Genomic DNA, 26748 nt, shown 5'->3' with positions numbered 1-26748 from the left:
TTTGAGCTGTTCCGTCGTCCACTGGTAGGTGTGCTAATATTGGGTGGGTTTTATTGTGGGTCCTATTCAGAGGTATAAACATAGAACTTATGTGGCGTTATGACTTGAAGGACTTGTTGCAGCTTGTTGCCTCTGGGCCAAATCTGGCCTGCGATTGGGTGCCATGTGGCCACCAACCATTTCCTATTTCATAATGAACATAAACTGACTATGACTGGGATTTTTTTGTAATTTGAATGTAATTAAGGTGCCAGAGGACATTTAAAAAATATAAAAACAGAGCTTGTTTATTTAAAAAAAACCAAAGTGCCAAGAGAGGGCTCTCTAGACACCCAATAGAGGTTTGGGCTAAGCCCAGAATGTCCTTATATTCTCTAAACACCCCTTTATACACCTGACCTGAGCAGGGATGCTGCATTGGATTTGCCCCTTGGCAAAAACGAGTGAGGACAGCAAATCTCCATTTTGTGTGATAAAGGCCCCTGGCCTCTTGTCATTTTGCAAAAGTGGCTCTCAGGCCAGGCAAGTTGAGTATCTCTTCTGTATGAGATAATAAGGTCACAAAACGAACAAGCATGTGTACATTTTTATGTTGGTCATATATGCCTTTTTTCTGCAACCTTACTTTACATTACTGTGATACTATAAAGTATGACAAGTTCAATACAAACTCATTGTTTTGTACCACAGATACTGTACTATAGGAATATAGTGGTATTTCCATGCTGCTGCCAGTGGAGATAAAAGCCTCTAAATCGCATCTGCTTGCTGCAGACACACACCATGTCCCTGTAGTAATATCATAAGAACATTACAGGAGTGATACAGTGATTTCCATTAAGGGCAGTGGGCGGCGCGCACACACAGCCTGTCTTATTGCGATATACGTGAGTGCGCGTTCGTTATCAACCAACCAGCCAGCGAGCCCGCACTCCTCCAACCAAACCCAGCCGAACCACACCGAGCCGAGCCAGAGCCACTGGAGCATTTAGCCGTGCCGCCCCGCACAGAGGCAGCAGAGGAGGAATGATGACCTGGTAGCGCATCTTTACGCACCCGACCCGCCGTCCGTCCCTTATAAACCCACAATCTGCCTCTTTACGTTTAATTCTCTCACCGAGACCATGGAGACGGCAGTTTCCAGGACCGATATTCTCATCTCTCAGCTGCTCCTTTTCAGCCAAATAGGTAAGAAACTATAGAGGAGAAAAATCCTCATTTAATTGGTGGCTGACATGTGATGCTTTGGACGTTTTAAGCTGTCAAAGATTGAGCGGTGCCTCTGATTTATTCCCTCGGATATTTCCCGCACACTTCAGTCTGTTTCAAAATCTGCAATCGGCGGCAAAGGCTGATTAATTTTGCATGTAGATGGCATTTGTGAGAACATGCATACCCGACGTGTAAATGTGTTCGTACAATATTGACAATCGCTAAATATTCCTGTCCACTCAAATTTTGTTTCAGTCAATCCTTCGCAGTACGTGCAGAGATTTTTCTTGTCATGCTTTGAACATGTTGAGCTGTTTTTCCAAACACAAGCAAGTTGAAGTATGAATGAAATGTGATGCTGTGCAGTGTGACGACGCTCTGTGTTTTCTAATGTCTTTCGTGAATGCTGGAAAAGACGGTGCTCAAACAGCTCCCACAGCGTCTGTTGAACTTATTTGATGGAGGCGTTCAGTCCAAATGTTGCTTTAAATCACACGCTGCGCGTTTCCTTTGGAAGCTTGGATTAATAACATCCATATTATTTTTTCTAAACACCCCTATGATATTTTATAACAGAATACGTGGCACAGGATGTATAATGCAGCATTTATCTTAAATAATTGCTGTATTATCCGCATGTAATTAAAAAAAAAAAAAGGGTAGGCTTATGTATTTTTTCTAGTTTTGATGCTAAGTACCCATCGGTAGATTTATCATAACTCATCGGAAAGTCCACTGGCATCACACGCCACAAGTCCAAAACTTCTCAGGTATCAACACATTCATAATTTAGAGAGAAAACTTGTAAACTAATGGTTAGTTAAACATTTAATCACTCAGGATATGAGTCAGAGCAGCTGTCAAAGCACAGATCCTCCGGTAAAGAAAGCTGAGAGCAGGACTTGGTTCTGATTTCAGTAACAGGTGCAGAAGTAAGATAGAAAAAAAAATCTATACATCCTGTCTGTGTGCTAATCTCCAAAGTGTAAAAAAGGAAGACACAAATAAATATGTCATTCTGCAGTCAATAACAAGATGAATCATCGCTTTCAATTTTCATCCAAACCAAACTGGTAGTGGAGCAAATACTTTCATTTTTTGAGCATTCAAAATTTCCAACAGTAACTTGTAATCATTCAATCAATAATTTTATCTGTCCCTGGAGGGGGGAATTTGGTGTGCAGCAGTGGAATGCATACATTTAGTACACATAAAACACAGGACACATTATCCAACTCTAAGACCAACAGACAACAAACAAACAACAAACAAGTTATTGATTAAAAAAAAAAACAAGTTAAAAACTGGGTCAACAGGGGTCCGTGACCCCTTGGGGGTCCTCGGAGTTACTGCAGTTGGGCTGGTCAATCATTGTTTGATAACTTATTTTAAGTTTTAATTGAAGTATTTTTTTTTTTCATTTTTTAGCGCCAATAAATTGGCCTATTCCTACAAAGACATTTAATTTTCAGTAAACAACATTGATTATAGGCTAACTGTTACACAAGAATTCTTGTGCAGTCATGAGCCAGCTAGCACCAAATCCCTGTTTGTCACTTATCCATAACAGTGAAATGAACTAATTTGCTCACATTTACATACTGTTATTATTATTATTATTATTATTATTATTACTATTACTGGCCAACTAGCTGTACTATTATTGTATTATATCATTAGTGTATAGACGTTCTTGTGAGCCCCAATGGATAGTTTTATAACTTTTTGTGCAAGAGACTCACACACCGACACACCGTCCACCTCAGAAACCACTGGCAAAAGTGCAGAGGGTGAGGCTAACGCACATGCTACAACTGCTGCTGACTTAGCAGCTACAGACAAGCACAGTGCAGAGAAGACCTGGAAATATTCAGAGAATTATCACAAGTGCTCTGTGCTTCTTTGAGCTAAGGCGTCCTTGGCCTGAAAATCATTACAGACCCCTGAGTTAAACCATTTGTAAATACCTACCTGTTCCTCTCCGAGTTTAGGAGGGAGATGACAGAAGATATATGTGAGTGTTTGAGTCTAATGGTTTTAGCTAGTGAAAGTCAGGAGGGTTCCAGATGGCAGAAACTGAAACTCCTGATGAAAGGATGGGAACAATAAGACAGGGTGGATTCTGCTTTCTTATATAACTGTATTTTTGTAAAGATCCTGCAGAGTTTACTGTGCAGTGCCAGCTATTTTGCTGCAGATATTGACCACCTTAATGGGTTCATTTTTGTGTTTTTTATTTTTTTCCTGTCTGACATTGAGAGATTGAAAAGAGAAGGTGAGCACAGACTCATAAAAATCGATAAAAGTATGTCATGAAGATCCTGGCAACCTGGAAATTAGAGTTTCCTGAGACAAAGAGATGCTGCTGGCTTTTCTTGTGGGTGGCATGGTGGTGCAGTGGTTAGCACTGTTGCTTCATAGCAAGAGGGTTCCTGATTCGAACCTGCTGGTTGCAGCCGCACTGCGTGGGTTTTCTTCGGGTTCTCTGACTTCCTCTCACAGTCCAAAGATATGTAGGTTATTTTGATTGGTAGCCCCTTTTACACTGCCTCTTTAAGGCAGGAATTTCACGCCGTTATGCCACCTCGCTGGTCTATAGAAAAGGTATGACCATGGAATGGGGGACCAGAGTTGTCTCACCTTTAAGGTGGCATTGGAGGTAGTAACAGTCTCTAAGACGTGTTATGTGTGTGACCCATCACGGAAGATTTAAAAAGTAGCTGTTAGCAGTTAGCAGCAAACTCAACAAGGAAGAACAGCAGTCAGAAATTTCCGCAAATAGGGACAACAGTAAGATCCGGGAGCTCCTTACCCTCTGAGCTTAGGACGAGATCAACTGCCATATAACAGGGACAGTGAACGATTGTTTTTGCCATATTAATGCTATTGTCACTGTTAAGTGTGTTACACGTCACGTCCGTCACGCTTCTTATGCTTCAGCATTGCCTGCATGCTATCTAAAATTACACACTGGGGCAGCATGGTGCCTCTGTTGTTTGGTTCCATGTAAAAATGCAAAGGCGGCATAAGGGTGGCCCTCTGACGTGAATTCTGTGTAAAAAGGGCTGGTGACTCTAAATTGCCTGTAGGTGTAAATGTTAGTGTCAGTGGTTGTCAGACTTGTTAAAGTCCTGTCCAGGATGTACCACGCCTTTCACCCATCGTCAGCTGGGATAGGCTCCAGCACCCCTGTGATCCTGATTAGGATAAGCAGTTACAGATAATGGATGGCTTTTCTTGTATACCATGTCAGTATAAGGCTTATTTTGTGCTCAAAGTTAGATAGATATATGGACACAGACGGAGCCTTCTGTCTGTGAATGCTCATGTCCTCCGAATTTGTGCACGTTTTCAGAGAACTTATGAATACTGACTTAACTGAGCAGTTAAGCGTAGTTCAAGCACGACATGACAGCGGAATGGAACCTAATGGTTATATAGTGAAAAATATTCTCTGACCAACATGTTGTCATGTATTGATTGCCCCTTACGTATTACTGGCATCTACAAGGTCCATTTTTACCTCCTCCTCCACTCTTGCCATGTTTGTTATTGTCCAGACTTGGGCAATATCTAGTTTTTCATACCGACATACTTTCCTGAACTTTCACCGGGATACACGGTATGTGAATGTATTTGTGTGGTGAGCTACCTAACCCTGTCAATGATATTTTTAGGAACTTATTATACAATTCTCTGTGTGCATTCAATTTTACCCCATGTAATGGTTCATCGATATCCTACGAATTAGCACCCCACAAATGACGTTACTTACATATTGTAAAGTTACATAATGAATGTAAAGTTATGGAGGTTAGGTTTAGGCAAGTAAAATTGCTGTGGTTGGGTCAAGGAAAAGAAAATGGTGAGGACGTCCCTTAAAAGGCCTCAAAGTTCACACGGTTCCGAACACCAGTATCCTGGGCAAAAGACCTGGGGTAAAGTCCTGTGTTTTATCACCCATTCACCACCCCAACCTGTGTCCTTAATGGACTGTTAGGGACCGGTTCCTTTATCACTCCCATCAGCGCACTGGTCACTTGAACGCAGCCTTCTAACTAGTTAGGTTATACATAAATTACTGGCTTATGATTATGTGGGATATGTACAAATTTTGGTGCCTTAGCTTTTGAGGAAAAATATACAAACAGTGCATGAGAACAGCCTGTTGTATTATGTGTTTTGTTTTTATGTTTAACCATCACATAATTCTGCACAAATTCAGTGTTTTCATCTCCCTGACCACGTTCCACATTCACCCACCTTCAAGAAAGCTTTGGTTGTCAGTTTGATTTGACCTTTGAGAAACCAAATAGCATGTTAAAAGGTTTAACATTGATCCTCAACAAGGCCCTCTTATTGTTTTTATTTGGTTGTTCTAGGAAAGTGAAGGAGATAAATTTCATGACATTCAACTCAAGAAGTCGAGATCAGAGGTTTCCAAATGTTTTCATGTCCTGAGCACAAACCTGCGTGTTTCCATTTGATGAGATTTTGTGTGATCAGATTAAGTCAGATGAGCCCACGAGATGTTCTTTATCTGATGTAACTTGGAGCAGAAATAGACAAACAGTAATAGATGAGGTGAGTGACCTCTGTCATTCCTTAAACATTCCCTCACTTTTGATTGGTTGTTTTTTAATTACAGCAGTGTTACTGCTGTTGCTCTTGTTTCATAGAATTAAGATCACATTGCCCCACAGATGCCAGTGGCCTTTAACTCCTTCCTTCACCTGCTGACTCCAGAAGAAAAATCTGTCCTTTATTAACTGGAGATCCTAATAATCAAATGATCCCTGGATCCCAGTTTGGGCACCAATGTCTGAGGTCATTTTCTGTTAGAATTTCAAAGGTCTCATTTTTTCCTTCTTTCCTGACATCTCGATGTACTTTTGAGAAACGCCTCTGCACAGTCAAAGTTTGTCTATGCTCTGAAGCTGCAGCAGTTGAGCTTGTTGATTCACTTTGCCGTGGCTGCCAGTTTACATGCTCTGTACACAAACATCTGATGCAAGTCAGTTCATTTCCTTTAAAATGTTTGTGTTAAATATGCTGTTTAGATACATAGAGGGAGAAAAATTGTTTCCTTTAGGGAAAGGAAATATAGCATCCCTCCACCATCTGTCCCACAATATGCCTGGACACCACGCAGAATCACACACAAACGCACGCTGTCTTGCTCGGCCTCTCGCTTGCTCTCTTCCATACAAACACACACATACAAGTCGCTGTGATGTTGTGGGTGCTGTCATTTTGGCCATGTTTGTCCAAGCGGTTTTGCCAGTAAATGCAATCTTCTAGCTGGAGTCCTTCACTGTGCCATATGCCTTTTAACAGCATGGTTTCTTCTATACAGTACTTCATTCATCTGACTTCTCAGCGGTTATCACACTTTCTGCCTGTCGTTCCATATGTGCACTTCAGCAGGAAAGGGATTTGAGCATATACTCATTTCTAAGGCATCCAATATATTTGACATTGAATATATGTAGATATAAGTGTTGGAAAGCCCTGTTACTTTGGGTTTTAGTATCCTGTGATCCTGCCGTTAGAGATTTAAAACTAATCTGATTCGGCTCAGCATGATGGTTCTATGTGTGCTTTTCCCTTCCTCTCTCATAGCTCTTCTCTACAGACCTCCTTTTATTCTGCTCAGCTTTCCAAACATCAAGCATTTTACTCCTTCTACCCATAATCACTTGCATTTTGTGGTTGTATCCTGGAGTTAGTGGTGATACATTTACTCTCCCAACAGACCGCATTTCAGTTCTGTTGTTAGATGAAGTTTTGGTGCAATAATGTGGTACCACCAGTGTTTACATGGCATGGCTCTCAATGGCTTAAACAACACATAAATTGTGCGTTGTCTCTCAACAGATGGTACTTATTTTGAAGTATTTTTAATGAGGTTTAAGCCACAGTGTTTGAATCAGAAGTGGTGGCAAATACGTTGTGGGATTAATAGATTGTTGGTGGATGGTGATTGGTTAGATGGAGTGGTGCAACAGCAGCCTCTATGCCATTGATCATTCAACAGCTTAGCAGGATCTATACTGGAGTTTTGTGCAATTCATTGACTGTGTACTGTGTGTGTGTGTGTGTGTGTGTGTGTGTGTGTGTGTGTGTGTGTGTGTGTGTGTGTGCGTGTGCGTGTGCGTGTGCGTGTGTGTGCGTGCGTGCATGCATGCATGTGTGTGTGTGAGACTAAAGATGTCCTGTATGGGTGTGTGTGTACACATGAATGTCAACACAAACCAAGTACTTTCAATACTCACATATTAAACACTGTTACTCTTCACTGACTGGTCAGGTAGAAGCATTGAAACAGTTGGTATCTACAAGTCATACAAAAATTCCAATGATAAAAATCCCACCATCAAATACACTTAATAGCACAGGTCTCCAATATATCTGGCCAACATACCAACACATACTATGTCATAGTTAATGTGTGATGGTTAATGTGAGTTCTGTGATCATATGTTCTCCTTGTGAGATACCATCTGGCCACCCAGTGCCCTCAGTGCATTTGAACCGGAGGGGTTGCATCCGGTGGCAAAATACGATGCCTGGTGGTGTAAAAGCAATTTCCTACAAGATACTGGCACATGCGTTCTGGCACACACAGCATACTGAATGTGTAAATAATATGTAGAGACCAGTGATGGCAGAGAGTCAGATACATACTGTAGTAAATTACAGTGGAGATGATACCATCTGTCTGAGATGATGCTTCCTATTAAGCTTATAAACAAGCCTACTTACTACTAAACTTGCAAGCCTTTGTGAGGACAAGATAAAAAGTTGCTGACGATACACCCTAAATTTCAAATGAGCCTTAACGGACTAATTATTTATTAATTAGCATCCGTAGTGGTGGGTCCAGTATGTTTTAACAGTGAATAGAACAAGCCTCTACTCTGCAGTCATGTTAACTTTTAGTGTTGAATAATAACTGAAACCAGGGATACAATGATCTGACTTCTTCTGTCCTGATAATCAATTCTAATACCTAAACTCCGTGTATCTACTTATACTGAGTACCAATTCAGTGCCATTGCCCTCTTGTCTTTTTTTTTCAAATTTTAAATCTCTATTACAGCTTGAATCTCATTGTGTGAATCTCATTGGGATAAATAATACAATATAATACACCAGGATGCTTTGGTGACGGCCCATCGTGACTTATTGGTTGGAACTTGATACAAGAAAAAGTGACTTTTATAATGACATCTGCACGCACATGCGGGGGATGCAATAAACAGTCCTGCTGATCGTTTCACGCTGTTCCACTGATCAGGATGTGTCAGCAAATACAGGGAAAAAGAAGACTGCAAGCTAGTTAACATGGATATAAACAATATAGGACTTAAAATACTTTTGATAAAGTATTAGGATAAAGAATGCATTTTACATGTCTATGAGAGCTAAAGAATACACACAATATGTTTTGGTGAGTAAATTTAGCTTCTGTTTGGTCTCATCTGGCCAATATGTCAGTTTAATAAGGTCAGTATCGGGGGGGGGGGGGGGGGGAATCTCATGGATGGTCGGCACATCCCTAACTGAAATACTATTGTTTCAGTTAACTTAACAAGTGAGGTAAATACAGCTGTAATTAGGGTCTTGCTGAAATTATTATCTTGTAGATTTGGCATATTCTGAAGCTATATTATTGAAGTTTGTTTTAGCAAAATTCTCTGAGTGAATTTGATTTGCCTCTGGTGAACAGTTATGCAGTGTACATAACCAGGGCTTTTACTGTGAAAGGTAAGAATGGAAGGAGTGGATCTTGTGTGTGAGCTGCATTTGTTAAGGTTGAAAGGAGTAATACAGTTTGCCGTCTTGGTCTGGACCAAGGTTTCGACCATGGGGCCACTGTGTTATTTTATAATCCTCATTAGCTGATGCCTTGAGTTGCGGTGCAAAAGCTGGAAAAAAATCAGCTCCACTTCGCTAAAAAATTACATCACTTATTGGCCATGTATTCGCGTGCTATGTGAAAGTACTCATGAGTAAAATAATAGTTCAAAAAAAAATATTGATGTGCAAATGAATTGCACAAAAAAACAACAACCCGTATTTAAAGTGCCTTTAGGCCTTGTCCATACTTATGCAGATATTTTTGAAAATTATATTTTCCTCTACATTTTGGCTTCTTGTCCAGACGCAAACTTAGCTTTAGATCACAAAAATTAGAGCTAAGTTGCAGCATTTTCGAAACTTTGATTACTTTGTTTTTGTGTGGACATGCCAAACAGAGTGTCTGGGAAACAATAACCTCATCTCCCCAATTTGCGCATGCTAAGTGTTGCTTTGTGTAATGAGCACAGCCAGAGTTTACAACAATGGCAAACTACTGGTTTGTTTACCTTTGTTATGTACCTCGTCTTCCATCAATGAACATGAGTCAAATTTTGGTTTTGCCATAGCACCTTGGGCCATGTCCTTGGAAGATACTGAATAAATATGTATCAAATATGTTTAAAGAAAGAAATAATAAGCTACCATTGTTTTACTATTGTTTGATTTGTTAATGCTTCCAAAGGAAAATAAGCTCACTACTTGTACTTATGGTAGCCTTTAGCACTACCTGCTAGCATGGCACTAGCATTTGGATATTTTCTAAAATGCATGTCGTTGGGACAAATGTATTTATTTATTTTTTTTAAAGAAGGAATGATAAATATTTATATACTTGTATACAGGGCCTTAAACATCCTGAAATATTCTAATATTGTTCTGGACAGGTCTGTTAACCTGGGATGTATGGTGGCACCAGCATCATATATCACTGTTGCTTCATGCTAACCCTAGCACACAGTACAGTCCATGCCAAGGTGTTGACTCGTATAAAATGCATCACCACTGTTTATTCAATTATTTCTATTTTCAACTCCTCTTTTTCATGACTGTATATCACACGTGAGTTATAACTGTGTCTTCCTCCTTTTAGCTTTAACTCCATGCTTAAGATGAGATTATGTGTTTTCTAACTTACAAACATGCACGCACACATACACACAGCCTGATGGAGTCAAGCTCTGTAAACCAGCCAAATCAAAAACCTCCGCCGAGGGAAATAAATCTTGTTAAAAAGATTTTCCAAAGCCTTCTTAACTGTCTGGTTTTTAACGGAAAAAATATAATCAGATTTCCTCCTTTTTTTGGCATACAAATTTTGGGGATTATGATATTGCAGAGAAAAATTTCGTTACAGATATATGTAATTTCTGAACACGGATTGTTGAATCCTCAGAATGGAGAAAAAAAGTTCCGTATGTCCTACTTTGAGTACTATCATGAATCTCATTTTGATGAGATTTGGGATACACAAGTGTATTGTGAGTGTACTGATAAGAGTGTGTTGCACTGTTATAGTCACCACAGAGTTGGCATTGCTAAAAACCACAGATGTTTCATTGAATAATTGATTACCTGCTTTCTACCGTGATATTTTGTCTTCCTTCCCTCTGTCTCTCTCCCTCTTTTTACTGTTTTTTCAGCCTCTCCATCTAAAGCATTTTATTCATAAGTGCTCTTATTCTTTAATCCACTTAGCTGCAGTCTGCTCTTACTGTGGCAGCGTGCGGTCACAGTTATTTTAAAGCTGGCCTGTGCCATGAGGACGGTTGAGTCTCTTTGATGCTGAGCAGCCTGGACAGGGAACTCGGCTCAGTGAAACACTTATGTCACTCAAAAGTTTTGTCAGTAGTTACTGTGGTTACTCTAATCGGCAGTGATTGGTAGGAGTACAAAGTCTCAAAGGTAAAGGGGGGAATACAATAGTGGAAAGCTCTCTTGCATTACAAAAGCCAAGACTCAGCAGAGTAGACACAAATGTAAATCCTCTTACTCGTAAAATGTAAAGTTAGGGTGTCTATCACCTTTAATTTTAATCAGTTTCTCATAGAGCATGAGTTGTTTGCACAAATGAATTGTGTTAAAAGGTTCCTGGTTTGAGTTGGACCTTAAGGAAAGCTTCTTCTTTCTTCCGTCTTTCATTTCTTCACTTTCTTTCTTCCTGATTTGACGCCAAAAGGATTGCTTGACTCCAAATCTGTCAAATATCAAGTACTTACCTCACCTGTAGATTTGCTCTGACAAGTTTGAACTTTAAACTTTTCTGCAAAACAGCAGCATGAGTTACCATTAGTTAGTTTCCAATGGTGACCCAGAGTTATATGACAAAAGAAAAGCATCTGAACTTCCATAGAAACTTTTCAAACATCTTCTGCAGCTTAATCCACATCTCCACTGATGAATCACGAAATCAATAAATTCTGGTGGAGCTTCTGTGTTATGAGGACATGAGGAAATAGTTTATTTAGCTATAATGTGGAAAAAACTGTTTGTGTTTGGAGCACGCTGAATATGAGGATCAACAGTGGAGAAGTGGATTGGGCTGCAGGAGCGGGTTGAGAAGTTTCTTTGAGTCTCTGTTGGAATCGATTGTAACTGCTGTGAATCCATGATAACAGCAGCTGCTCTCCTCTACAAAGGAGTAAGCTAAAACCTTTGCAGAGCCACTGTTAAAGGCTATACAGGAAGTTATTATTTGACAGGCTATGAAAGGGAAAGATTTTCAGTGGGGGATTTCTGTAACACTAGCAGCACAAGTTTGAAATTATGTATATGAAGTAAGGCTTTCAACTGTTAGCCATTGATCCGTTATCTGCTGAGAATATTTTTGACCGGTTACACATGTCATTCTAAAAGTTAATTTAGCTACTCTTCAGTTTCAGTTTTTGCAGAACATGTGCTGCAGAAACACAGTGGGCACCCTCCAGTTTCTCCCTGGTCGCTCCTGTGAGTAAGCTGCTTTATTTTGAGCTGCAAAACCCCTTCAGTGTTGTTAACTATGTTATCACTGTTAGCTCTGTTAGCACCATTGGCAGTGTCAACACGTCTAGTGGTGCTAATATTGTTACAGTGCTAAAGGGGTTTTGCACCCTAATAGGAGGGTACTACTTACTCACTGGGGTGACCTGGGGGGAGACCATAGGGTGGCCACCGTGTTTCTGTAGCATATGTTCTGCCACCAGGATAGTGTTGGCATCAGTGGAGCAGCCAAGGCTAGCGTTAGCTAACCAGTTTAAACTGGAGGCTGGGCAGTGGGTGCTGTGTTTCCGCATGTTAATGTGGCTAGCTGTCTGTCTGTCAGCAAAGTCAACAGAAAAAAATAAAGGGAAGACATTTACATCACAAAACATTAAAATTTCACCACCTCTAAATGGATAGTGCTTTGGAATGCAGTGCTAAAGCTCACTGAGTCAATGGAGCACCAGACTAAAAGGAAAGGCCTCTTGTATTTGACTTGTCATTTTTTTTCTTAAAAATTAAGAAAGTTAAGTTGAGTTACTGGTTAATGGGTGTTGGGCTATCTAAAGCAAAATTAACCTCAACTGACATCCTTGATACGAATCAGAATGGCTGGTCTATGTCCTGAGGTCAGCTTTTTGACCACTTCTCCAGTTTTTTTTATTTTTCCACAAAACCTTTTTTGTTTTTTGTCAGATACATTGACTATTGAAGGCCCAATTCTGTATGTATGTAACACGAATTGTATAATCATGGTGTCATTCCAGTATAAGACATGACCATGTAGTTAAGGCCGGGCTATACTTGCATTGATGTTGCTTGTTACGTGTCATCCGTCCCTGACGCTTTAAAATCTGAAAGGATGCAGTAAATACAATAACTTTATAGGTTCACAAAATGTACCCAGATTTGTGAATATGTAGACTTTTAGTACAGACAGTCCTGTATCTTACATCATAATGTCTGCTGTTATAGCAGATATTCAGTAATTTCAGTGAAGACCCAGTGATGCTTTACTGTCTAAGCATAAGTGCTATATCGTAGGCAACTGGACTTGCTTGTGTTTCTTGAAGACGTTTCGCCTCTCATCCAAGAAGCTTCTTCTTCTTGAAGAAGATTCTTCTTCTTGAAGAAGCTTCTTGGATGAGAGGCAAAACGCTTCTTCAAGAAGAAAAAGCTTCTTGGATGAGAGGTGAAACATCTTCAAGAAACGCAAGCAAGTCCAGTTGCCTACGATACAGCACTTATGATTACCATGACCTGGATGACTGAGAATCTTCACCGACAAGTCTACTGTCTAAGGCATGAGCCCTATTTATTTTTCCCTGATAAAGCTACATTGTGATAATGTGATTGTGCCACTGAATAATAGTTTAGATATGTGGTTAATGGTGCACGTTTTAAGACACTATCTGCTGAAAGGCATTCATAGTGTTGCACTTGTTTGTACATACAAAAAGTGACAGAAGTTGCTGGCAAGTCGCGGGGCCAAGTGTGCGTGAAAGTCAGATTGTCTGCTACAGAAAAAATGCCCAATTCCAACAATATTAAGGTGTGGGGAGAGAAAGTCTGGAGAGCTGTTCAACCATCTGACAAGCACCTCAGTTTGAGCATGCTGGCACCTTTGGCACCTCCTGAAATAATGACTACCTAAAGTGTAAAATAATGCTTGCCTTTAGATTGAACATTTGAGTCTTGAGGGAGTAGCGAGGGATCACCAGCATGAAGTAGAAAAAGAGGATGGCAGGATCACAAGGGACAAAAGGTGAAAAGGAGAGGAAGAGTGAAACTAAGTCCCTGAAACCACAAAATGCCAGTGCTCTCTCTGTGGTCTCTCCAGTTGAAGAGGTCTGTCTGAAGTTACAGCAGCTGACAATGGCCGTCTGTCTGTGTCGGTGCCCACATACAAAAGCCACTGTTGTTTTTTAGAAGGCTGGCACCAAAGACTGATGCAACCGAAGAGGGAGAGAACCTTGCTACTACTCGGCTAGCCAGCTGATGGGCATACAAGACTTTACACATGAAAATGCGCACAAACTTCAGCTTTTAGGTATTTTTGTAAAGAAGAGAAGTGCTATTAATAATCAGACCATGGACCTTAATCTAAATGAGAACTGGTTAAATCTGCTTAGATGTTCTGCTTATAGAACTATTTCATTGGTATTCCTCTTTCCCTGTGGGGAGCAGAGCTTGATTGATGACAGAAGATGTCTTATTCACAGTGCGTCACAACCATAGGGTATCTTCGTTGTATAGTATTGTTCTGTCTGTCATGGTGCATCTTTGGTTTACCCATATGACTGTTGTCTTGCAAATTTTGCAAACCCTCTGACCATCAGAGGTCACACAGATCATGACAGCACGAAGGCTCACCCTAGGATATGCTCTGCTCCTGTGTATTCAAGTTGTGCTATTGCATGATGTTGCTGATGGTGTGAACTTACTTGCCATGCTGTCACAAAAGCAAATTCCACCGAACCAAGATATCTTGTCATTAAAGTGAGGTAAAGTGAAGTAATCAGAGCTACAGTCTCAAAAGGCAGAGTTTATTACATACATAGATATCAACAATTGACTTTACATATTACATGTTATTCTTGATCTAATGTGCTCTGCAAGCACTGTGATGACTAGTCTACGGCTACATTGCCCCACTTTCACATAGATCAGTAAACTGCAAACACCTTTTGACAGGGACAAGACTTGAGATGCGGTATCTGCCATTTAGTGATTGTCTTTATCCAGCTTATCTTGTACAATAGTTGCATTTTGGCAGTGTCCAGTGGAAATGAACCCCCCGTAACCTGAGAGCGTTTACAGGGAATTCGTCCAATACCAGCCGTAACCTGAGAGCGTTTACAGGGAATTCGTCCAGTACCAGGCGCTTCATTTATAACTGTACAAGAAAACTTCACATTTTAGCACAAAGTGTCAGGGACAGATGCAGAAAGATCTGTTTAAATTTGAAAGACCTCTTTACTCAAATATTAGATGAATCACCTGACATGTGACCTAAGTGAAATGTGAGCTTGTCCAAACTAAATGGTTCCTTCTTCGTGAGTCAGTCTTTATCTAGATGTAGGGAGTTTTGATTTTATTCTTAAGCTTTGATTCATGATGTCTTCCAGGTTGAGAAGATTTTGAACAAATGTTCACCTACAGTGAAATTATAGGAGACAGAAAGGGCACATTTGTAGTGCTTGTATTAGTGGAGTTAGATGGTCCTTCCTGTTGTACCTCCACTTTGTGACTTAATCTGAATCAACAGTGATACATTACTTCAAGTGAGCAAGTCAGACAGAAAACATTAGCGTTCTTTGAAGTTTACCGAGCTTCTCAAATTAAAGAGTCTTTTTCCTTCAAGCTTTATTGTATGTGAGAGCTCGCTATGAAAAAAAGTTATAGAGGAAGATGCAGTTAGGACAAGTAGTTGCTGACAAACATCCCCTTCATTGTTCAAAGACTTTGTGAGTTCAAAGAGAGAGACAAAGACAGATATCACAACAGAAACTTCTCAAAGTAGAGCCTTTTTTCCCTCCAGAAAAAGTTGACATTTTGTCGCAGGGCTTTCATCTGATGCTCTGCAGTTAGGTTTGTTATTTTCGGCAGCGATGAAGTTAAGTGGGGACCAAAACCAATTGGTTTGATAAAGGTTAATGGAGGCCTGTCTATTGCTCAGTGAAGCGTGGAATTCAGGGAGGAATGGAGTGAAAGTGAACTGGATCTCGGCACAGAGCAAACTTTCTTTTACCAGTGAGAAAGTTCATCGGGGGGCTGCTGCTGTGACTAATCAGTGGGTTGAAAGTTGATTAACCCCAACCCCCACCAGCCGACCACCTCCCTGAGTCACACACACATTTCAATAGAAATCTTTGGGTGGGCACTTAGAGTCCATACGTACTTGCAGACACATTCTAAAACAGCACTCCAGTGCCTATATGTGAGTGCACACATGTGTATGCATGCTTTTATTTGTACAGGGGTTATGTTTGGAAGTCTATGAGTGCATTTATGTGTGTCTGAATACGTGTCTTTGTGTTATTATCGCTGCGTGTCTGTGTGTGGTGTCTGCCAGACAAGTGAGGAATTGGGGGCGTGACCTCGCATTGAAAGATAGAGAGGAGAGGTGATGGTTTTGTATCCATGGCAATAGAGAGAATCGGAGCAGGAAGCCGACAGGAAGTCAGGGTGTTCCACACGCCATCGGGGGCTCTTCTGTTGTCATGACGCTGTGAACTGTTGTCATGGAAACTCTGCTGATTCAGCCTGAATGCTGATAGAAAACGTTCAGTGATTTTAAAGTTGAATTAGAATGAATTTGAATGCATAATCTGCAATATATAAACCGCATTTCTGCCCTCTGCCATATAACTGAAAACTTTAAACATTAAACAAAGCGAGGACAGAAAATCTGACAGCAAAATAAATTCTTAACGCCCTTTAAGCCACATGTCTTAATGTTTCTCTCTCTTCTTTGCGTCTTTTTTGTGTTCCTCTTCTAATGCTAAACCAGCAGCAGACTTCAGGCTCTGCTCCCCTCGTTAAAGAGTGATCAATGCTTTCAGATACCAGAAAAGAGTCTTTTTTTTTCACCAGAAGCTGCTGTATTAGTTTGCAGCCTTGCTCCACTGAAATGCTACAGGATTACTAATCACATACATGCACACACACATACACACTGTGCAGTATTTTCTCAATTTGTGCCGAGCAGATGGAAATGGTGCGTCTCACTGCTCTAACTAGGCAGGCAGATTAGAGACACACACACACACACACACACACACACACACACACACACACACACACACGAACAATTCCCTCACAAGTGAGGTGGACATGTGCAATCATACATGCTCAGTGGATAAACCAGAACTCGCTGCCTGCATGCACAGAAAACACACTTTGCGAGGGGGGAGCATTTGGGATGTAACATTAAACACACACACACACGTGCATGTGCCAACTGGCTGGGTTCCTTCAGTCTGCCATGGTTTCTCCCTCTTGTATGTATGTGTCCTAAATGTCATCTCACATCACACCCTCCTCTCTGTTTACACATATATCATGGTTCCATTGATCTTCTTTGATAACTGTGTTTTCAATTCATTTGTCAGAGATATGGATCTGTGTACGTCCATATGTGAGTCCCTGCGTGTGTGTGTGTGTGTGTGTGTGTGTGTGTGTGTGTGTGTGAACGTATGTCTAACGTCAATGAGTGTCACTTATTCATAGCTTCCTGATAAGATGTGTCCTTCGCGCCTGGTTTGATTTTCAGCCCAGAGCAAAGATTTGAGGTCAGTCCCCCCGCAGGGTCTTAACCACTCACAGCTCAACAAAAATATCTCCACTCTATTCTCAGCATGGACAAAATACTGAATTTGAAATGCAGCACTTAAGGCGTACTACACTTCCACACTGAAGCTGAAAGAGGCAAAAAGACACATTGTGAACCCAAAGCAGCTGTGCTTGCATCACTCGCTGACTCAGGCTGTCAGCGTGGATATTATTCATTTAAATTGCTGGCGGTCATTAATTTGCTTGACAAGGAGTATTTTTTACTGCTGGCATATTGTAGTGTAATGGATTACAATAAACAAAGGATCAGAAATGAGTTTGGCTTAAGGGTCCAGCTACAGGATTTAGTATCAACACGTGGTGAGGTTGCAGACAGGAAACGTCTTCTATGTACCAAGCATGTAGGATAATTACAGTGTCCAATGTGAAAATGCAAATGGCGCTATCTAGAGCCAGTGTTTGATATGTCTCTTATGGGCTACTTAAGAACAACATGGCGGACTCCATGGAAGGGGACCCACCTAATATGCAAGGCTATTACAAGCACAGTCTTTGACTCCATGGGAGCTATGGGGTATGACACATGTGCAGTGTCACAGGAGTTGTGATGTTGGAGGGTTACAGCATCAGACGCTGTAAATAAAGGATGGTGTCCACTCAGATGCTCTTTGGGTGCACTCTTTATAACCTCTTTGGGTGTGCTTGGCCCAACAAAACTTTTTGGGTATGCTCAAATGGATGGTGGGCGACCAATATACTAGGGCTGTAATCAACTGAAGAATCTTGGTCAGCTGATATTCCACCTACTCTTTAACCGATTGATTGGTTGATGTGGGGAAAAATCTGCATGTCATCTCTAGATTAACCAAATCACCACAGTGCAGTGAGTGCACCCTACCTGGTAGTGTTGTGTGTCCACCAAAACATTTTTTCTTCCCGTCACAGGGCTCCACAAAAACACTCGCCTAAGGCGGTTAAACTGTGTTCAGGCAAGTGGGATGCCTCGAGTGAAAAATAAATGTGATCTCCAGTGTAATACATCTGTGTATCTCTGTTGCACCCCATTGATATAATGCATTATGATGTTGCGACCTCTCCTCTTTATAACCTCCTTGTCCATATGTAGATATTGACAGCTCATTCTAAGGTAAAAACACAACAATTTCTTTATAAGTTATCATAAACTACTGAAAACATAGTTGAAAAAATTATATATCATTTCTCGATGCCCCTCTATCACACATACTGGACCATTAATAAATGTCCAATAGACAAATCCAGTAGAGTAGTCGACACAGCTGTCCACAGCACTGCCTCTGGTAAATGTTGAAACTCCATTCTGTTATCCTGCAATATATTAAACCTTTTGTCACATGGAGACCCAGGAGAATATGAACAGTGATCACTTTTCAGTTTTCAGCAGTGGTCATGTTTTTGGTTAAAGCTGAGCAGAGTGTTAAATGACAGAACAGTTCGGTTTTATTAGATTTTTGTGGAGCCAAAAAAGGATTTGGTGATACCCCATCTGGCTGGACATAGTGGGCTGTTACCTGACACTGAGTGTGTGCGTGTGTGTGCGTGTGTGTGTGCATATGTAGGTTTTTTAACCCCCCAGCTGTTCAACTGTATTACCACTTCCACCATAGGGCCCCAAATTCTCACGGTCCCCATCCATACACTCACAGAACTGACTCCCTTGTCCCCACCAGAACAACTGGAGTGCTCCACACACTCTATCACACACACACACACACACACACACACACACACACACACACACACAGATCCCAGTGATAGGCTTGTCTGATAAGGTTTTATATTGCGGCTTTAATGCTGTCGTGTCCCTGTGGAACAATGCGCGGTTTGTTTAGCACTCAGAAACAATATCCTCCATTTAATGTGGAGCCTAATCTCATTAAGTCATAACCTGTGCTGCTGGACTTCACTGTGAGGCTTCGTTCATTCAGCCGGACAGAGGAGATGAATGGGAGATGTCTCCCATGCTGCAGTATGAGTAGCAGGGCACAAATAGACCATAAAGGGTCCCAAAATGCCTGGGCTCATGCATATGTGGGCTCAATTGTGATTTTAAATCTGTACTAGGTGACAGTTATATATATCACTATATATTCTTATTAGATTAAAATGGAGAGAATTGGTAATTAAACGTCCCAGTCATTAAATGGATAATTAGACGGGTAACTAATGATGATGTGTGCACTCTCCTGTCAACATTTAAGTTAAAGTGTTCACTACTTAGTTATCTTAGTTATACATCCCCTGTCCTTCCTCTCTGCCTTGTCTTCATGCAGCCATATTGTTAATGGCCCTGTGCATAGTTTCCAATATGGATCAGACAGAGTCTGACAGAGTAAGATAAGGTGACAGGACAGTGAGACAGTGAATGAGAGAAGTCAAGCGTACTAATTTAACCAGCTGACCCTCAACACAGCTGAATGCTATATAAGTTATAGTCTGGCCCCTGGAGGTATGTGCCTGTATATATGTATAAGTGTAAATGAATGTGTGTGTGTGTGTGTGTGTGTGTGTGTGTGTGTGTGTGTGTGTGTGTGTGTGTGTGTGTGTGTGTGTGTGTGTGTGTGTGTGACACTGAGGTCAACAGGTGTCACGTTTTATGTGACTGTTGAACAGTGATCAGTTATGGCAGCAGTCGTCTCGGAGTCCTTTCACTTGGCAAAATATATTTAACAGCAGTTAGTTTAATTTGTAGTTCACGGTAGGAATGCCATTCATCATGTGTTGACAGCGGGTTTCGTTGATATACTGTATGCTGAGAGCTGCCCAAAGAGGAGGAGATAGTATGTTTTTAAGGTCACCAGAAGATGAATCCTGAATGACTTTGGTGAACCCTTGACTTTACCTCTACCACCACTTTGTTTGTTGATGTGTTTGTCAGTGAAATGTCTCAACAACTGTTGCATTGATTGCCTTAAAATTTGATACAGATATCAGTTATTCCGGAAAAATGAATTCAAATGACTGGTGATAACCAGACTCTTCTTGTAGCCATCAAGAGGTTTACACTTTTAATTTAGCACTTCTTTATTTTCTAACCAGTTATCCGCAAAACTGACTTTATTCCCCGTCATTCTCATCTGTACGTTGCTAATGCATGAAAAGGTGATGAACATGGTTAAAACACCTGTGTAAACATAAGCATGTTAACATCCTGAGCATGTTAGCATGCTGACATTAGCAATTAGCTCAAACCACCGCCTTACCGAAGCACCAGTGTAGCTGTAGACTCTGAGGCATGGTGGGGCATGGACATGTTTACTATTGATACAGGTCTAGGAAATGTTTTATTTGCTCAGACAGTTCTGTCTGTTCCCCCTCCCCTTTTGACAGATTTCCATCAACTTTAGATCTGACAGGCCAATCACAACACTTTATGTAATATAGAATATATTTGAGAAGAGGACCGTAAAGAGGAGTGCCGTTGAGGCATTTTTCAACAACAGCCAGGATGTCTGCAACTGATATTGTACTTTATGTAGGAGCTGCTGTTGCATCAGTATTGAACAAACTGGATGGTATATTTTTGCTAGTCACTACTAAAACTAGTCATCAGGGTGAAAATGTTATAGTGGGGTGAACTGTATGTTGTGACAGTTGGTTTTTTGTATCAAAATCAAATGTTTTGTACACTGATTAGTCCCTTTCGATCTCCACAACTGTAGTTTTTGCTGCACTATACAGATAATGCTACTCCATGCCTTGGTACTGAATCAGTTCAAAACATGGTTTGGTTTTAGCTGTTTGAAAAAAAGATCAAATGCCGTCATTTTCCTGTAGAACTCACACAACATCATTTAACAGCCTTCAAGCTAAACCCTTCATACAGGGATAGATGCACTGAACCGTACAGACACTTCGACTCTTGTTGGTTGAACACAGGCTTTCTGTCCCTGGAGGAACACAGGACTTCATTTAATAGGACAACAGTAATCACATCTACTGTTCAAAATCAGTTTGTGTTGGTGTAAATGCAGCTGATGAACGTATTCTTCATCTCAAGGATTCTGGTTAAATCAGCCCCAGGAGCCCTGTAATCCAACATGGTGCTATTCATTAGTGTTCAGCTGGGACTGGCTCACTTATCCCAACACTAATAACACAGAATCCTCCCTGCAGCGTCTCCATCCCAAAAACTGCCATCTAAGGCTGCTGCTGCATGCGTTTAGAGAAAAAAAATTGTTTTAAAACCAGTCATTATGAGATTCGAATTCAATACATTTAGAAGAGTTTTGATTACCAGGGATGAAAGACACACTCCAGGGTTCACAAACTGCAGTGCACAAGCTAGCTATATTTCTTTGCACATAAATCTATTTTGATTGAAGGCAACAAGTTCATGCCCCCTCTTTCTGGGTTGTTGAAAGGTCTTCGAGGAAACATAAGAAATCGGTAACTGAAGAAGTACAAAGGTCAAGGCCATGTGGCTACAACAAAACAGTAAATTTCAACACTTCATCACAGAATCACTCTTGGAATGAGCGGAACGAGATAGATTGATGTAAGAGGATCTGAGCAGACAGACTAGCCTGTCTGGAGGGTGAGAAAAAAAGGTTGCAGTTTCATGACCTTTGCCTTTGTGATCTTTGTCAACGTTTTTGTGTGAGCACCCGCTTTAAAGATGTAATCCTTAAGATTTTAATTGAAGTTTATTTGAGACACTTGCCTGGTCAAGTGAGTGAATCAGAAATCTACTTGCCCAAAGTCAATTTTTACTTTTAGCACTTTTTGGAAACGTGATATGCTATGACAGTAAGTTTTGCAATTACCTAACTTTCCTCAGCAATCATCTTTCGTATGAGCACCATCAAGGCCCTGAAAGAGAGGTTGTCGGCAGCTCTCTTAGCTGTCTTGTTATGCACTCTAGCGTTTATCAGTAACTTAACTGCCTTTGAAAAATGACCCCGTTTCATCCAACTTGATCTCAAACTTTTGGAAAACTGTGCAATACGTAGTTTGAGTTTTGCTCATATCCTCTGTCACCACACAACTAAACTCCTGTTTACGGGATAATTGAACTCTCACTTGCGCTTCAGCTCATAAACCTTCTCTCAACAGAGATGAGAAAGTAGCAAGACGGCTCATTCTTCAGCTACTTCCATCATCATCTCCTGAAAAAATGTGTTTATTTCTGTTTTACCCCTTCCCCGATTGGACAAGTGAGTTGCTAAATTCACTAGCCTGACGTGGTATTTAACTTGTCCAGGGCACTCGGGCGATCGGGCAATCTTTATTGTTGAGGCCTGAGTGCAGATTAATACCATAGCAGACATTAGGCCGGACCGCATACTCGGGCAGAACGTACGCGGAGCGGACGCCGCGGAGGTCCGCCCGGTAAAAGTGGATGTCCGCAAGCCCTGTGCGCGCAAAGCACGACCGCGCGGACTCCGCTCCGCGCACCAGTGTCACACAAAAGACTGTTCGGCATGTATTTTTCACATCGCGGGGATTTTTCACGGACATTTTTACACGGAGTCCGCTCCGCTTATAGTGCGCCCGAGTCTGTGAGCACCTGTGTCTGCCTCTTCACCAAGCGCACAGCAAGCAGGAGAGAGAGGGGGGTGGGGCGGGGACTGAGCTAGGAGGTGCGAGTGCGCATGCGCCTCTACTGTAGCCTGGAGTTTGTTTAACGCCAGGGCCACACCGCCCGTGGAAGCGCCGCGAATAGCCTCGAAGCGCCGAGAAGTGAAGGCAGTTTCCTTTCGGCGCCCATGTTAACCGACTGTGTCATCTACACTGGCCGCGCCGTGCCAGGAAGCTCCGCGGCAGGCTCTCGATTTGCAGCGATCAGTTCGGCGTCTGGTCTATTTTCTGCACGAGCCGCGAGCGAATGTGTCAAGCCAGGCAGTGAAAAATAACAGCTGGGAGCAGAATCGCTTGTCGACGGCGTGGAGAAATGCGCGTCTGATGTGAACGGAGGTTGTCCGGCACGCGCGAGAATTTCGGTGCGCTGCGCTTCGCAGGCAGTGTGGCCCTGGCGTAATAGTGACGGGGAGTCGATAATGGCCGACAATTTAGTCTCGACGAAATCAAGGAATGCGCCGCTATGGCAACACTTTGGCTTTGAGCCAGACGAAGGAGGCAACCCTTGTTTGCACTGATTGACTAAGCTGCAAAATTTATTTGTAAGGAATAAAAGAAACAACTTGTTACTGTCACTCTGTTGTTCTAAGGTCGTTTTTTATTTTAAATGAGTCAATTGCGCCCCAAGTGGTGAAATTCTGGTATTACCGACTTGATGCGTTTTTTGTTTTTTTTTACAAAAAACGGACCGTTTTTTTTTTTTTTCTCATACCGACCCAACCCTAGCAGACATTCCAGCAGATGGCTGTGGCTAGCATTATATTTGGTGACAAATACATTGTGTTTTCTCTGGCTGCTCCACGATAAAAGCCACCATATCTTTCACCAGGTGGATGCTTTTAATGTGAACTATTAGCAGTAGGAAATGTTGGGTAAGCATAAGCAGTAGCTGATTACAGCTCTGATAGAGTGAACAGTTAACTGTGACCCTGATATCATTGAGATAACATTACAAACAGCAACACTGAATTGATCAGCATGCATCATTTTGTGTGAGTAACTCATGTGATGGTAGGCAATTTAAAATCAGGGCAGAAATGGCGGACTCCGCCACTAACAGTAAAATCTACGATGTATCTATAGTTAAATACATTAACATTCCTATTGCTGAAGAAATGCCGACTAAAAGTAGTGTGGAGAAAAAACAGGGTTATATGTAAAAATATAAATCTCAAGGATTATATTTAATTTTCAAAATGAAAATAAAACAGTATAACTTTGAGTACCTGCTCAGAAAGATCTGCAATGATATTTTGGTATCATTGAAAATCTGTGTTTGCATTTTGTCTTTTCCCCTTATAGGGCTTTTAACATCCACCTGATTGACAAGTGAGAGCTAATGATCTTCACTTGTGCGTTGCCTCACCATGTTTTGCCATATTCCATGTTTATGAGTAGAGCTCTTGTAGTAAATTATCCTCAGTGACTGACACTTCAGTGTGAGTGAAGCTTGTAGTCAGAGTATCAGGTGTCTGGCTGACACACATTCTCATTTGGCTTTTCATTTCACTTCATTATTCTGTCTCACACTGACAGCTGTGGAGTCATCCTCACTCATGCCAGTACACAGGGCATAGTAAAAATTGGACCAGAACGTAGTTTTGTTACATATTTATAAGTGTAAGCCAGTGCTTTACTACATCCTTTTCCTCTTGGGCAGCCTTGAAGATAGGTGTAGGAATGTGTGACGACGAAGCGGAGCGTTGTTGGAAAACTGCATGTCTGTTGACCTTTCCTATATGAATAAAACATTCATATAAATGTCTTGTTGCCACCGCCGCAGTCACCTAAACCTTTAATGTCAGGTCTCTGAAGCCCACTGGGAAATCCGATAAAGCAGATAGAGTGCAGATGGGTGGAATAATACAGTGATTCAGCTGTGAGCTTCATGCATGGCCAGCCTGCAGCGATGAAGTCCCATCACTGTCCGCTGTGCTCTTAAAGCTGAGCACCAGTGTCTCTTTGCTCTTGGCTCTTTGCCTGTGCAGTACTGTCTCATCACCTCATTCCTCTGCTGCCTCCGACAACTAACAGCTACTGTATGTTAGCTCCACTAAATGAGGAACTTGCCTGTATGACCCAAAAACTAGTGGCTGTCATTTTATCATTTCCCAAACCATGTAACTGTGTTTAACCACGTGTTGAAAAGCAACAGTTATTAACTTTTTACTAAAAATATAAAATATAAAATTTGTGCAGGTTCCACTGACTGTAAAACATATGATACAATAACATATCCACTTTAAATAATATGTAATATACACTGTATATATCCACCTATTCAATATTTATTTGTCTCCACTACTTAAATTGTATACAACTTACAAACACACTTGTATATAGACATTTTATGTATATTGTTGGTCTGTAGAGCTGTATATGTATATATTTATCACACTATTTTTCCCACATACTTGTGTACGTAATAGCCCTATCTATTCTATACCATATGACCAGCTTTGTTTGCCTTGTTCTTAGCTATTATGTGTACTTCTTTGTAACTGAGAGCAGTGCAAAAACTGAAGTCAGATTCCTTATACATGCACATTTATTTGGCCAATAAAACTGATTCTGATTGACTTAAAATAGAATATTTGATGGGCTAGATATTAATATTTTATGATTTTAAAGAAACCATATTGAGTCATGATGCAGGAATGGCAGACTCTGCCACTACCACTTCTACTGTATTCATTATCATGCTGTGAGAACCTGTTCCTAAATGCTAGCAGCAAGCATTTTGGGAGCATTGTTATGCCTTAATTACAGGAAATAGAAAGATGCCAAGAAACAAAGGAGAGAGAGAGATGCAGCACAAGGTCCCTGTTAAAGTTTATGGTCAGCATCTTAAAGGTAAAATTGATAACTTTTATGAAAATAACTTCTTATGATATTAGCTGAAACTATCGCTACATATAAAGTATTATATGAAACAGATAGTCTGTGAAATAGTCACATCCCTCCTCCTTTCCTATTGCTTTTAAAAGCATTTGCCAGAATCTGCTGCAGCACTTAAAAAACAACCAATCAGAGTCAAGAACGTTGCTCTGGCTGGTTAGTGGTGCTTGGTACTTCGCTTAACTATATCCAACATAGCAGCCAGGTCACAAACTTTCTCATTTTACAGTGAAACAGTACACTAAAATATGTTTGTGAAAACATTTGAGGTGAGAAATAGGCAATGCAGTAACAGAATCTTGATTCACATTTTATCGGCACTGCCTAGTTTGACAGTTTGAACACAGTTCATGGGCAGTGAACAGTGACATGATTGACAGCTGTGTTACAGACTCCTTGACTCTGATTGATTGTTTTTGATGTGCTGCTGTAGATTCTGGCCAATGCTATCAGAAGCAATAGGAAGAGGAAGAGGGATGTTTTTTTTTTTATTTTACAGACTCACATCTGTCTCATATAACACTTTGTGTATGTAATGACAGTTTTAGCAAAGTTATTCTCATAAAATTTAGCAACTTAGCTTTAAAGGAATATGTTTATACTCAAATGAATATGTTTTTTTCACAGATCTTTGTCTCATATACTTGTGTGTGGAAACTTACAGTTTAAACAAATATGGCAAAAAAAAGTTATTTCTATAAAAATGACCAACTGGAGCACCCTGACAGCTACACTTTTGATGAATTTCTTTCTATGCTATATACATTTTTCAGTTGCATTATTCGTACCAGGTCTTGTTGACCTCTGACTGCTAACCAATGTTATGAGAAGCTAAAGGTAATGTAAGAATTAAAGCGTTGCCCCTTTATTGTACTTAGTTTTAGCAGATCAGAGCACTATATA

At 40.9% G+C, this 26748-nt stretch overlaps 1 protein-coding gene across 2 annotated transcripts in view; it reads left to right on the top strand.

Annotated features, from left to right (window-relative positions):
• The first annotated feature begins 909 nt into the window (after nucleotides 1–909).
• The window catches only part of ptprz1b (protein tyrosine phosphatase receptor type Z1b), an 83610-nt gene continuing 57771 nt past the window's right edge, over nucleotides 910–26748 (top strand). For both annotated transcript variants that reach the window (XM_050036191.1, XM_050036190.1), the window contains exon 1: nucleotides 910–1188. In XM_050036191.1, the coding sequence (XP_049892148.1) occupies nucleotides 1125–1188 (64 nt within the window). In that variant the 5' untranslated portion in view covers nucleotides 910–1124. The remainder of the gene's footprint in view (nucleotides 1189–26748) is intronic.

Source organism: Epinephelus moara, chromosome 23, assembly GCF_006386435.1.
Source record: "Epinephelus moara isolate mb chromosome 23, YSFRI_EMoa_1.0, whole genome shotgun sequence".
Taxonomy (NCBI): Eukaryota; Metazoa; Chordata; class Actinopteri; order Perciformes; family Serranidae; genus Epinephelus; species Epinephelus moara.
The sequence above is the reverse complement of the archived record's forward strand: the minus strand, read 5'-3'. Positions and strand labels throughout refer to the sequence as shown.